Source organism: Pistacia vera, unplaced genomic scaffold, assembly GCF_008641045.1.
Source record: "Pistacia vera cultivar Batoury unplaced genomic scaffold, PisVer_v2 Contig38, whole genome shotgun sequence".
In the NCBI taxonomy this organism is placed as follows: Eukaryota; Viridiplantae; Streptophyta; class Magnoliopsida; order Sapindales; family Anacardiaceae; genus Pistacia; species Pistacia vera.
In genome coordinates, this window is record NW_022196201.1 from 394,793 (window position 1) to 409,100 (window position 14,308).

The 14,308-nt window shown below is 36.1% G+C and overlaps 3 protein-coding genes across 3 annotated transcripts; 1 reads left to right on the plus strand and 2 right to left on the minus strand.

The window, feature by feature from the left end:
- Positions 1-1,810: 1,810 nt before the first annotated feature.
- LOC116140805 (uncharacterized mitochondrial protein AtMg00810-like) lies at positions 1,811-2,374 on the plus strand. Its single transcript, XM_031426381.1, has 2 exons — positions 1,811-1,999; positions 2,147-2,374. The coding sequence occupies exons 1-2, from the start codon at positions 1,811-1,813 to the stop codon at positions 2,372-2,374; spliced, it is 417 nt and encodes a 138-aa protein (XP_031282241.1).
- A 779-nt stretch (positions 2,375-3,153) lies between these two features.
- LOC116140806 (GDSL esterase/lipase 7-like) lies at positions 3,154-5,301 on the minus strand. Its single transcript, XM_031426382.1, has 5 exons — positions 5,061-5,301; positions 4,808-4,929; positions 4,165-4,413; positions 3,507-3,759; positions 3,154-3,369 (listed from the first exon to the last, which is right to left on the minus strand). The coding sequence occupies exons 1-5, from the start codon at positions 5,299-5,301 to the stop codon at positions 3,155-3,157; spliced, it is 1,080 nt and encodes a 359-aa protein (XP_031282242.1). The 3' UTR covers position 3,154.
- Positions 5,302-6,361: 1,060 nt separating this feature from the next.
- LOC116140807 (GDSL esterase/lipase 7-like) lies at positions 6,362-8,806 on the minus strand. The gene is made up of 5 exons (XM_031426384.1): positions 8,554-8,806; positions 8,327-8,448; positions 7,016-7,264; positions 6,668-6,920; positions 6,362-6,576 (listed from the first exon to the last, which is right to left on the minus strand). The coding sequence occupies exons 1-5, from the start codon at positions 8,804-8,806 to the stop codon at positions 6,362-6,364; spliced, it is 1,092 nt and encodes a 363-aa protein (XP_031282244.1).
- Positions 8,807-14,308: the final 5,502 nt, after the last annotated feature.

The window sequence follows — 14,308 nt, forward strand, 5'->3', positions numbered from 1 at the left end:
ATGTCGGAGGTCTTACACCAAAACCATCTTTGTCATCTTTTAAATTTTATTTGTCTATTGTTGATGATTTTAGTCGATATACGTGGCTATATCCATTATATCGCAAATCTGATGTTATTGTGATTTTTTGTGATTTTAAGATTTTAATAGAAAACCTTCTTTCCTATTCTATTAAATGTGTACGGTTTGATGGTGGTGGTGAGTTTGATAATAAACTATTTCGATCTTTCGTTACTTCTGCTGGTATTACTCATCAATTCTCATGTCCTTATAACCCAGCCCAAAATGGTGTGTTTGAGCAAAAACATCGTGACATTATGGAGAAAAGGTCATTGTTTGTTGTTGCATGCTAACCTGCCTCCCACCTTTTGGGTAGAGGCGTTTTCTACAGCTATTTTTTTGATCAACAGGTTGCCGACACCACTTCTCCAAAACTGGTGCCTGTATGAGGTGCTCTTTCGTTGCCTACTGGATTATTGTGTCTTGCGCACTTTTGGCTGTGCTTGTTTTTCGTTGATCACACCCATTGCTTCTCACAAGCTAGCCCCACAGTTACCCCATGCATTTTTCTGGGATATGATTCTTCCCACCGTGGTTATCGGTGCCCACATATTCTTACTGGCCAAGTCTACATTTCCCGGCATGTGACATTCCATGAGACCTCTTTCCTTGCTATTGGTACCGTATTATCATTTTCGGCTCTGCCTCACCCTTTGGTTTTTTGACCTCCATCTGTGTCTTCCACTGCTCAATAGCTTTCTATTCTCCTTGGTACGATTCCGACTGGCTCCTCTAGCCCACCGATTCTCAGTTCTCTTCACCAGTCATGTCGTGGTCCTCTTGCCCCTCGTGCGACACCTCTTTTGCCCTAGGGCCCTCTTCCCCTATACAGTCTGATGCCTCACTTACCTCATGTGAGTCATCTCCGGCCTCCCTTACTTGTGCTTGTGATGACTCTGAGCCTCCTCCGCTTTGTCAGAAGTTTCATAGTATCAATGATACCATGGCCTCCTCTCCTCATCAGCTTCCGCATCTCTAGCAGCTGTGACCTTTGATCCATAGTTACATGAGCCCTCGTTGTTCTCTCAAGCTCAGTCTATTCCTCGCTAGAGGCAAGCCATGTAAGAAGAGTACACTGCCCTTCTTAAGAATAACACTTGGACTCTTGTTCTCGCCTCTTCTCATCAGAATGTTTTTGGGTGCCGTTGGGTCTACAAGGTCAAGCATCGTGCTGATGGCATAGTTGATTTGTATAAGGCTCGCCTCGTCGCCAAAGGTTTTCATTAGCAGCTAGGTGTCGATTTCGGTGATACCTTCAGTCCTGTTGTCAAGTTGCCACCAACCGCACTATTCTTGCTTTAGCTACTATGCATGGTTGGCCACTTCGTCAACTCGATGTCAAAAATGCCTTTCTTCAGGGTTTACTCTCTAAAGTAGTTTTTATGGCCCAACCTTTTGGCTTCATACATCCGAACCATCCTCATCATGTTTGTCGCCTCACTAGGGTGATTTATGGTCTTAAACAGGCTTCTCGGGCCTGGTTCGACTGACTACATTCTTTTCTCTTGGATCAGGGGTTCGTCAACAGTCGCTCAGACTCTTCACTATTCATCCATCGACACTCTTCCTATGTTTTGCTTCTCCTTGTGTATGTGGATGATTTGGTTGGCTCCTCCTTGGCGGATATTGTTGTTTTTGTCTCTACATTGTGTTCTACATTTGCATGTCGTGACTTAGGTGAGCTTAGTTTCTTCCTTGGCATGGAAGTCACTTGTCATTCTCGTGCTTATATTTGACTCAACGTCAATACATGGTTGATCTTCTTCAACATTTTCATATGGACTCTTGTGCCCCTTATAGTACTCCTGTTGGGTCTTCTAAGTCCTCCTTACCCTCAGATGCAGATCCTTTTCTCGATGTCACTATGTACCGTAACATGGTTGATAGTCTTCAATATCTCACCCTCACCCGGTCGGACATTGTGTTCGCTATCAATCAGGTGGCTCAACGATTGCATATGCCTACTAACCAAGATTTGTGTGCTATTAAACATATTTTTTGGTTCATCAAAGGCACTCTCACTCGTGGTGTTACTTTTCACCGTGATTCTGGTCTTCACCTTTTGGCATATTCTGACGTAGATTAGGTAGCTGACGTCGCCACTCTTCGCTCTGTATCTGGCGGTTGTGTGTTCTTGGGTCGTAATCTCATATGTTGGGCTGCCAAGAAGCAAACTGCCGTATCTCACTCCAGTGCAGAATCTGAGTACCGTGCTCTTGCTCATATAACTGCCGATGTTCGTTGGTTTTGTTTCCTTCTTCGTGATCTTGGTATTCCGCTGTACTCATCTCCCTTTTTGCTTTGTGGCAACTAATCTGCTCTCCATATGGCTGCGAACTCTTCCTTCCATGCGCGGACTCATCTTGTCGATATTGATCTTCACTTTATTCGAGAGCTGGTTGCTCGTGGTGCCCTCCGCCTTCGTCATGTTCTTATTGTTTATCAACTGGCTGATGTGATCACTAAAAGGCTCTCTCGGGAGCATTTTTAGATCCTTTGTCTCCAATTGCAGCTTCAAGATATGTCACTCCAATTGGGGGGGAGTATTGAAGAGTAATTGCATGTATTGTTATATAATGTTATATAGTGTTACGTAGGGTGTTTTTTGTAAATTCATACTGGTAGGTTTAAGTTTATTGTTTTATTTATTCTCTACAACTCTGCCTTTTCTAATCAATCATATATTCTAATCTCTTTACTGCTGCCAACTGCTGAGCCTCCCTCTTTCTCTCTCGGTCTGCTCTTCTCACACCATGAAACTAGCCCTATTTCAATAATTTTTTTTTTTTTTTTTTAACTTAATTAGAGCTGTATGTAGAGTATTCTAATTTATATAGTCAATTCACAACATCCAAATGGTATTTTTCAGAAGTATTGATCGATATAAAATGCCCAAAAATGCAGTATCTTAAGCATATCCTATCTGTACATAAGAATTCTCCCTACCCTCATCAAGTTAGCTAAAATATCATTGAACAATTTCTTTCATAAATTGATAATAATAATAAAGTCAAATTCAATTTTATTAATTAGTATACATGAGATAGTACAATATCATGATGATGAACTTAACATCTATGAGGCGATATTTGGTTTAGAAATTAACAAGGTCCTTTAAATTGAGAGGAATGCAGACTGATTCATCGTTGATGCAACGGGAAGCTACTAATGAATACATAGCTTCTGTAAGATGATAACCATCCCAAAAACAGTGTTCATCTACATTTGGGCATGGCTTCGACTTTGGAATGCACAATGTTGTCCCATTCAACCATGCTGAGCAACATGGATTCCTCGCATCTGTTATGCCTGCAAAGGTTAATTTCATGAATAATATAATATCCAACTTTTAAGAGTTTTCCCTATAACTAAATGATCTATTCAGTGCCATGGATATATACTTACTCCAATGAAAACTTTTATCATATATTGAGTAAAAAAATTACCATATTCAGAGGGGTTTATTGCTGCATCATAGACTAACCAATAAGCGTGGCCAAGAACAAAGTTCGAGCCCTTGAGGGTTGTGGTCAAATTCTTAAGCATCGCAGGAAGCCTGTTGTTGAAATATTGAACAAGCTGGTTCTTTTCTTCAACACATGTTCCATTCTGTTTATGATTCCTTGTGATCCAAGGGATGCAGCCGAGTGGACCGATCTCGAACGTGATTGCCTTTCTGACTCCAATGTTGTATAGCCTCTGCAGATACAAAATGAGCATCATAAACCTCCAGATTACGAGCAGCTGCAGCTGCTAATTAATTAATTAATCTATAATTACTTAATAATCAATCAACTGTCTGTTTTATTCAATTCAAACCTTATCATATTTTTTGCGGGTAAAAGAAGGAATTCCAGCTATATACTAATTTATCTTAAACTTACCTTCTAAGTGTCATATATGCACATGTAGTATTAAGATCAGCAAACCAAATATATTCACATCCTTTAAAGTAAATTAAATAACATGGTTTATAGTGCAATTTATGGTATAATATTAATTTTTTTGGCAGTGTGACACATATTGAACAACTCATAAACCTATTTTAATACGACCAAGTAATCAAAACTAGTTAATTTAGAGTGTTTTACACAGAGAGTGAACCTCAAGCTGCCGGGAGAGTGAATCTACGAGGAGTTGAGCGAATGGTTCGGGGCCAAAACGTTTGCTTGTATAGGACAACTCGGTGTCAAAATAATTACTTAAGTAGTCGTTACTGCCAATGGAGACTGCCACTATAGACTTTGATAAATAATCTGCAAGTTTTTCTGGGTTGTTGAAATGGCTTGGCAGCTTTGACTTCACTGTCTTTTCGAATAAACCAAACTGTTCTTCCAAACTCAGGCACTTCCCCTGCAAATTAGAAATTACTATTGAAGAATTTAACTGTACAACTATAAAAGATTCTTGACTGTGAGACACATGATCGATCCTGAATCGAAGGAGTCTTGTATTTTATTATTTTCTTTTTAACAAAGAATTAAGTGTTATAGTATCATATTTCTTGTAGCAAATAATTGATCTCGATCTCCCATAATCTCTCCCTCTGCTTATAATTGTAATTTTCTCTTAAGCAAAGGATCAGCACAGATCATGTCAACCTGGAAATATTTATATAATAAAATTACAGAAAAAATATAATCCAGTCTAACTATAAAGAGCTAATTAAGACAAATAATGCAATTAATACACTGCCAAAATAATAAGAGAGAAAGGAAAATATTGTTTAGTTTAATCAAAATCTTACTAATTGACGTCCAGTTTCTGGGAGGATGCCGCATCCACCAGATGCATAATTCAACCCCGTAAGTGGTACAGAGTTATTCACACTCAGACATGGCGGAGAATATGGTAGGCCAAGGAATTCAGCTGGAAAAAGAAGTTGATATAAGAGAATTAAGCATCCATGCAGTTCAACTATTATAAGATAGATCGATATGATAATATGAAGAAATGAAATATATATTGAAGTTTAATGAGTATGATGGTTCTATATATACCCACAAAATCCGCGAGTGTTTTGCCATTAGTGAATCTCCCTGTATGTCCCCGGGGGAAGTTGGCTCCGTATGGGAGATAATTTACTTTAGCAATGGTTGGCAAAATATTGTTATTGCCACTGTCAAGCAAGGAGTCTCCAAACACATACAGTGCTGGTGCAAGCGGCGGCTGCGGGGATGTGCTACTTGTCGCAGAGAAAAGACATTGAAAGAAAATGAACAAGAAAGCGAAGGGCGCCATTATAGATAATTTTCTGCTCATCTTTCAATTGGGTATTTTTTAACACAAATGTTTAAGTAGTGATTATAGAGAAGAAAAGAAGATACATGTACATATATGTACAGAAAAGTAAGGTAAACGTGTCTTAAATGAAGGGGTATTCACATGGAAGAATAATGGCGCATATATTATTTAGTGATAATAAAATTTATTATATTGATAAGGGCTTGGCTAGACTAGCTTTAATTTTGACTTGATATTTACAAGCTATTAGAAAGACTAGTCAAATGATCACGAACAACTCGTTTTATTAATCAAATGAATTCAAACAACCATTCTGTGTTCGTTCGAGTTTGAACACGATTTCAAATAACCTTTTATGCTTATCGAACGATTTTTGAATGAGGGTGTTCGTTCATGTTCGATTCATTTGCAACCCTAGTGTTCGGGTTAGCTTACGTGTATTTCAACTAATCCTTCGAAACCCTGGAACCATTGACCAGGTAAGAACTCCAATGACTATCCTTATTAATAGTTGAGGAGAGATTCGAACTCAGAACCTCTTGAATAATATACCTAAGAGTTTCTATGATTCAAACTCAGAACTTCTTGAATAATATACCCAAGAGTTTCTATGGAACCACTCGACCACCCAAAGATATATTTTTTTTTTTTCTTAAGTAATGTGTTATCTTAAGTTATGCTTTGTCTTATGCTGAGTTAACATATCATTGACCATCTCAACTTTTTATTTACACATCAAAACCATTTAAGACATCATAATACTTGAGATGAGAATTTGAGATATCATTTAGGAAAGTGTAGTATTATTCATTATATAATTCACAACATCAAAATTGAAATATTTCATAAATATCGATAGATATAGAATGTCCCAAAAAGTTATTTTAACACCTTCTCTATAGAGAAAAATTATTATTTTTCATTTTTTGTCAATTCAAAAACTACCGGCTTAGGAAAAAAATTAATTTCAATCAATTTAATTGCAGTTATTAATATTCGTACACAGATAGTATAATATCATGACGGTGAAAAATCGACATATTTGAGAGAAATTTCTTCAAACATCAACCAGGTCTTTTAAGTTGAGAGGAATGCAAACTGATTTATCGTTGATACAACGGGCAGCTATGAGAGAATACATAGCTTCTGTAAGGTGATAACCATCCCAAAAATAGTGTTTATCGACGTTTGGGCATGGCTTCAACAATGGAATGCACCCTGATGTCCCATTAAACCATGCTGTGCAACAAGGATTCGTTGCATCCGCCATGCCTGCATGCAAAAACATTTCATGAATAATATTTAAGAGTAGTTTTTGTTATAACTCTATTCAGTTTCATGGTTACTTCAATGAAAAATTTACCGTATTTTGAAGGGTTTATTGCTGCATCATAGCCTAACCAATGAACATGGCCAAGAACAAAGTTGGAGCCCTTGAGTGTTGTTGTCAAATTCGTAAGTATGGCAAGAAGCCTGTTGTTGAAATATGTAACAATCTGGTTCTTGTCTTCGACACATTGTCCATTGTGTTTATATTTCCTAGTGATGGAAGGGATGCAGCCGATTGGACCGATCTCGAACACTATTACCTTTCTGGCTCCAATATTGTATAGCCTCTGCAAGTATAAAATGAGCATCATAAACCTCCAGAAGACGACCAAATGATAATCAAATCTGCTTAATTTTGTATGTTCAGAGAGCTAGAATGAACCTCAAGCTGCCGAGAGAGTGAATCTACGAGGAGTTGAGCGAATGGTTCGGGAGAAAAACGTTGGCTTGTATTGAACAACGTGGTTTCAAGATAATTATTTATGTAGTCGTTACTGCCAATGGCGACTGCCACTATAGACTTTGATAAATAATCTTCAAGTTTTTCTGGGTTGTTGAAATGGCTTGGCAGCTCTGAATTCACAGTCTTTTCGAACAAATCAAACTGTTCTTCCAGATGCAAGCATTTTCCCTGCAAATTAGAAATTAACATCGAAGAATTTAATTGTACAACTACATATTATACAGTCACTAATAGCGAGACACTAATAAGGGCTGTTATTAGGGTTTTTATTCGACCAACAGTTCTAAGGCTCTAAAAGGAAAGGTACAGACAAGTTAGTCTGAACACTCCGATGATAAAAAAAATAATAAATAAAAAATTCAATTTGAAGTGATACTTCTGGTTAAACTACTAAACTAGGGAAGTTAATTAGTTTCATACTTTCATTTATTGGTTTAGCCAAATGGACAGCTGGACCGGCACAATTGAGAAAACCCTGGTGACTGAAATGATAATTACAAAAATACCAGAAATATATACAAATTAAATGATGGTATAGCCACTCAAAACAAATTATTATACTGTACATATACATTAGGAGGAAATAAATCTAGAGTAGATTAAATCTACATTATAAATAATTTATAAATGTAATGAAATATGAAATATTACTGAATCCTTAATAAATTTCAAGGTTATGTTGATCATATTAAAAAAGAAATTACAATATCATAAATTATTTACATATTAATCACAGAATTTTGGCACATATAAATGGAAAAAAAAAAATGTTCGGCTCATTTTTTATGTACACAATAAAATTACAGAAAAAATATAATCCATGTTAAGGAGAATGATCAGTTTGTTTTTATTTTTAATGACCAAGGTGTGTACCTCAACAAATCCCTCCAGGTCCTAAAACTATCATACATGTAAGAGCTCAAATGGTTATCCCTATTACCAAACCGAGGAGTGTATTTTTTTTTTTTTTTTTTTATGACTAGGGGTGTTCGGGCGTACCTTAATTAACTAATCTCTTGGGACCTTGGTAAGAGTTTTAGTGACTACTCCTATTAGTAATCGATGAGAAATTCAAACTCAAGATCTCTTGAGTAATACAAATAAGAGTCCCTATTGAACTACCCTGTCACCTAGAGATAATTTAAAGAGCTAACTCAGCTATGAGAAATAATGCCACATTAATTAATAAAGAGGAAAATATATGTTCAGTTTAGTTAATCAAATTCTTACATATGCACGTCCAGTTTCTGGGAGGATGCCGCATCCGCCAGATGCATAATTCAACCCCGTAACTGGTATAGAGCTTTTGACACTCAGATATGGTGGAGAATATGGTAGCCCAAGAAATTCAGCTGAAAAAACACAAATGATCATAACACAATTAAGCATGCATGCACTTCAACTATTATAATTAGAAAAAAAGATCTAATATAATGAGTATAAATTCATATATATACCTACAAAATCCGCGAGTGTCTTGCCATTAGTGAATCTCCCTGTATTCCCCGTGGGAAAATTGGCACCATATGGCGAATAATTTGCTCTAGCAATGGTTGGCAAATGATTGTTATTGCCACTGTCAAGCAGAGAATCTCCAAATACATAGAGCGCTGGTGCAAGAGGTGGCTGCACGGCCGCCGCCGCCGCCGTGCTACTGATCAAAGGGAAAAAACATTGAAAGAAAACGAACAAGAAAGTGAAGGGCGCCATTACAGATAACAATAATAATTTTCTGCTCAAACTTTCAATTGGGGAATTATGAACACATGTTTTAAGTAGCAATTATATTTATATGGTGAGATAGATACAAACAAAACAGAAAAGTAACGTAAATGTGTGTTGGTTTGTTTGTTTTTGCGAAAGAAAGTGACATAAATGAAGGGGGGAATTCACATGGAATATCATAGGGAATGGATTAGGCAATTGGAGAAGGTGGAATAGTAATGGGCGCATGTATTATCTACTGCTATCACAAAATTCATTATTTTGATGAGGTTTGTTAAGCAATTTTGACCTGAAAACAGTTCGACAAGTATTTATTTCAATTTGTTTAATCTAAACAACAGCTAGCCTTCATATTTATACAATATATTAATGATTTCTCCATTCATGATTCATCTAATAATAATCTTTTTCTTATGACAAAATCAGCATTTCAGCACGATTTATCAGTTTCAAAGGAGATCGAGTTCACACATATGTACTGAGCACGTATGCATTTACTTTATGACACTTAGTCATGTTCTGTATTATTCATTTAAGAAAATCCAGCAGTAGAATCAGCATTAGTAATCAAATTATGGAGGTTGAAAGAAAGGATGAAATACAACCTAAAAGACAATGGGATTTTGGTGTGTTTTTAACACATTGCATAGCTTTTTGCAGCAATATACGGAAGGTATTGCCTCAGCAAACCAGAGATTTTGGATTGTGTGGAATTATGAGTTGTAATATAGTATTTGCAGGAATGTGTTGGTTTCGTGTAGAGTGAAGGCAACCAAGCGGCTGATCTTGGAATGCAAGTGGATACATGATTCAGAAATCCATCGACAGCCATGAAAATTTGTAATGAAAACGTAATGTCCCATATTTATATTAAGTTTACTCAAGTTCCAACTCTAACAAAATAAGAGCCGGTTGAGCTTGTCTAGGGTTTCTAGGTCAGTTTGTATGCACCTTAGTTATTCTCCAGAACCCTGAAATTACTGATTGGATAAGAAATTTAGTGTTTATCCCTATTAGAGGTCATGAGTACTCAAACTCGAAAAAGACTATGTAAACTTAGATTATTCTTTACTCTTTTACCATTAGGTCATCCAGTGGTGATTGGTTAGGCTTGTCTTCCCTTCCCTTCAAAAGACTATCCACTAAATCAATTAACATGCATTTCATGGACCTAAAAATGCAATTATTGAATAAAAATACTTCTAGGCAACATTAAAACATGAGAGTTTCTTTCATTAAATTAAAGAATCTCTCAAGGGTCCATTGTAATATCCGGTTTTAAAATATTAGGAAACTTCTATATGTATTATCATACCTTTAACTAATTGGGTAAGGATGAGAATTAATTCATAGATATAGATAAAAACATAATAATCTTCATCCAATGGAATCAAACCTTTACGTTTTCCCGAAATTTTCATTAATTTCTGTTGGGATTTAATTAATATAAACAATTACTCTCATTTAATTTTGGTTTTATTTATGAACGTTTCATGCGATAAAGGTAAAAGCAGACTCGGCAAAACTAGTTGACACAGCAGGTACTCGTTTTGAAAACGGGTACGGGTAGAGGTTTTATAACCTGTTTACATTCAATCCGTACCCGACCTTATATGTTTTCAAAATGGTTGGGCCGGGTTCACCCGCGGGTACCCACATTTAAAAAAAATAAATTATTTCGAAAAAAAATGAAAAAAATTATAGGATTAAAATTAATGGATTATAGGGTTTCAAATTTCAATTAATTGAAACTTTTAAAAAGGAAAAAATAAAAAATTGAACTCTCTCATCTCACAACTCAAAGAGCCGCCGCACACCACAACTCTCAAAGTATGTCACCGTAGCACCATGCACCAGACGCACACCGGAGATAGTTGTCGCTGGTGTTGTTGGCTTGGGTCTATGGCTTGGTTTGGGGATGGCCACAGATGGAGGTGTTGGAGGGTTTGGCTGGGGCAATGGAGGCTTGGTGTTTTTTGGCTTTGCTTTGGCCTGTGAGTGTTATGCTGCTAGTTAGGGATTAGGTGTTGGTTTGTTTTGTTTATTGTTTTTTGGTTTGGTTTGCTGCTGGTTTATGTGTGTCTTTGCCCCTTTGGTTAATTTTTTTTATGGGGATTGTATGTTGCTGCTAGCTTGTTTTCGGTACATGGCTTGGTTGTCTGTTATGCTGCAGATATGATGAATTGTGTAGGCCAGCTACTGGTTCTTGTTCTATTGGCTTTGATGTTGTTGATTATGAGGTTGGCCTTGGGGTTTTTCTTCTTATCAACGGGTTGGAGTAGGATTTTGATAAGGTGTTTTTGCTGTGCTTTGGAGTGTTCAACTGATCGTGCTGAAGCTTCTTGTTTCTTCTATATATATTTACATTTATTTAGTATAATTATTATTTAATTTCGATTTTTTTAAGTAATTTACTCTACAGTTAAAGTATTTTACTTTTTAGGAAGTCAATTAGTTTTTGGTTGTAGGAACTTGCTTGGGTTAAATTATTCTTCAAAAAGTCTATTGACATGAGCTCTAAGAGTACAAAGTGATGATATTTATTAATTTCTAACTCATCTTTGTTCAGGTAGGCTCAATTCTCAAGCATTGACATGGAGGAGTCTCAGCCTATAGATATGGTTAATGTGAGAGAAAGCGATGACACTTCTAAGGTAATGAAACCTCCTACCCATACTAGTAGTATTGCTCCTATTCCTAGAAGTAAACGTAAAACTTCAGATGTTTGGAATCACTTTGATACATACTTTGATGAGAATGGGAATGAGAGGGCAAGGTGTCTGAGTTGCAACAAATCCTATGAATATGGTAGTGCCTCCCATGAGACTAAAAATTTGAAGCATCATATGGGAGATTGTGTTAAACGTGTCAATAAGGATGTAGGGCAATTAATGATTGATATTGAGCATAGATTGCAAAGTAACAAGATTTTTCAAGAAACTTATCATGAGAAGATGGCATTATCAATCATTAAACATAATTTGCCATATTCATTTGTGAAGCATGATAGAATTAGGGATGTCCATTTGTATTTGAATAAGGAAGTTAAGCCTTATACTAGGAACACTACTAAGGCGGATTGTTTAAAAATATATAGAAGGGAGATGGAAAAAATTAAGCTTGAATTAAGGAGGGTTTCTAGTAGAATATGCTTAACTTCTGATTTGTGGAGTTCTTGTACAACCGATGGGTATGTGTCTTTAACAGCTCATTACATAGATGAGAATTGGGTGTAGCAAAGTAGAATTCTCAACTTTTGCCATATGCCTCCTCTACACTCATGAGTGTTTTTGGCAGAAACATTTGTTAAATAAATGAAGCATACGACGTCGTTTAACCAGGAAACAAAACGCTGTTGTTTTGTTCATTATTCCAAATGAATCTCAGCCATCAACGATAAAGAGAATCCAACGGCTCAAATGCATTCAGAAGTCAACAGTATAAAAGGAGACTATTCACTCATTTGAGGGCAATCGAATTTAGGTATTCGTTTCGTTTTCTCTGTAAAATTCGTTTGGTCTGGGTTAGGGTTTCATACTCATTATGGGTTTCTTCTCTGTGTGAATCTATCTAGAGTTGTATTTGAGGGCAGGGGTTCCTTGAAGGTTATAGAACACTCTAGGGTTTATTAGGATTTGCGGGATACAGGGAAGTGAGTGAGTGTTTGTATTCTGGGAATATCAGTGAAGAAGATTCTTCTGTAAAGTATAATCTTTGAGGAAATCAATACTAGTGCAGCGAGCTCCATATTCTGGAGTTCAACGTGGATGTAACTTGTTCTATATTGAACAAGCGAACCACGATATATCTTGTGTTGTGTGTTTGTGTTTTGTTCTTGCAGATTCTGTTTTGTTTTGTGGCTAATCTTGCAGGTTGAAGGATTGGTATTGATTTACAACAACATTGTTTGGTTTCTTTAAAGAATGGAGAATTTAAAGGAAGATTTCCTCGTTTACTTTGGACAATATGAGTAATAATGATAAGATAGAAGATATTTTAAGGAGGCAACTATGTGTGCAAAATGCATTGTTATGTAATGGTGATTTTTTCATGTGCGATGTTGTGCATATATCTTGAATCTTATTGTTCAAGAAGGGTTAAAAATTGCTAGTGTGGCTTTGCATAAGATTCGAGAGAGTGTGAAATATATTAAAACAAGTGAAAGTAAAAGAATCAAGTTTGAAGAACTTACTATTCAAATTGGTGCAAAAAGCTCAATGGGATTGCTGTAATATATTGATCCGTGTTTGTATATTTCTCTTTGATAGATCCCAATTATAAAGATTGTCCATCAAATGAAGAATGGGATAGGGCTTGGGGGTGAGGATATGCAAATTCTTGCAACCATTTTATGAGATTACAACTCTCTTTTCGGGTTCCAAATACCCCACAGCAAACTTGTACTTTAAAAATGTGTGAGAAATCCAATTGCTATTGAATGAAGGGATGGTGAGTGAGGATGAAGTTCTTAATAGCATGGCAAATCAAATGATCCCAAAATTTGCAAAATATTGGGATTATAGTGTTGCATTAACTATTGCAACCATCCTTGACCCACGTTTAAAAATTCAATTTGTGGAGTATGCTTACAAGAAAGTTTATGACTTACCTAATACCCAAAGAAAGATGGAGATTGTTAAGAAGAACTTGTATAAACTTTTTGAAGCTTACAAGGCACAATGTCCCAAAGAAGTTCCTGGCATCGCCTGTTCAGATGCTCTTCCTGCGAGTAGTTCTCCTCTTATTATAGGTCAAGATTATAGTTATGCAAGTCACTATACTTCTTTATATTTTTGTGATTAATAAAGTATTGTTTATTATGTAATTTTAACTTTTAATACTTAAATATTTAAATGGTGCAGGATTTTGACAACTATGAGAGTGACTATAGTGCTACTAGGAAGTATGAATTGGATCTTTATTTGGAAGAGCCAAGGTTTGACCGCATCAAACATCATAATATGGATATTCTTGAACATTGGAAAAGCAATTGCAATCGTTATCCAATACTTGCCATGATGGCTCGTGACATCATGAGTATACCAATAACATATGTTGCTTCAGAGTTCGCTTTTAGTATTGGCAGCAAAGTGTTCAATAAATACCGAAGCTCACTTAAACTAGATAATGCACAATCTTTGTTATGTACTCGAATTTGGATATATGGATATGAATATAAAGGTCACATGTTAACTCAATATTTGATATTTCATATGTTTTATTATTTTCATTTACTAATATGTATAGTTGTTAATTGTAGATGATGATGAGATGGATCATGAGCTTCATGTGCCATTAACATCAACTAATGTGAGGAATGTGGAATCAAGAGACTCCACTCACACCGCCATCAGTCCATCGTGTTCGTGAAATCAACATTCAACACAAGCTAATTAACCAAGAATATTTTTAGTTGACACAATGCCAAGTCATATTAATATTATGTTTTTGTATTTGGAATATTGTGTTTGTATTTCTGTTTATGTG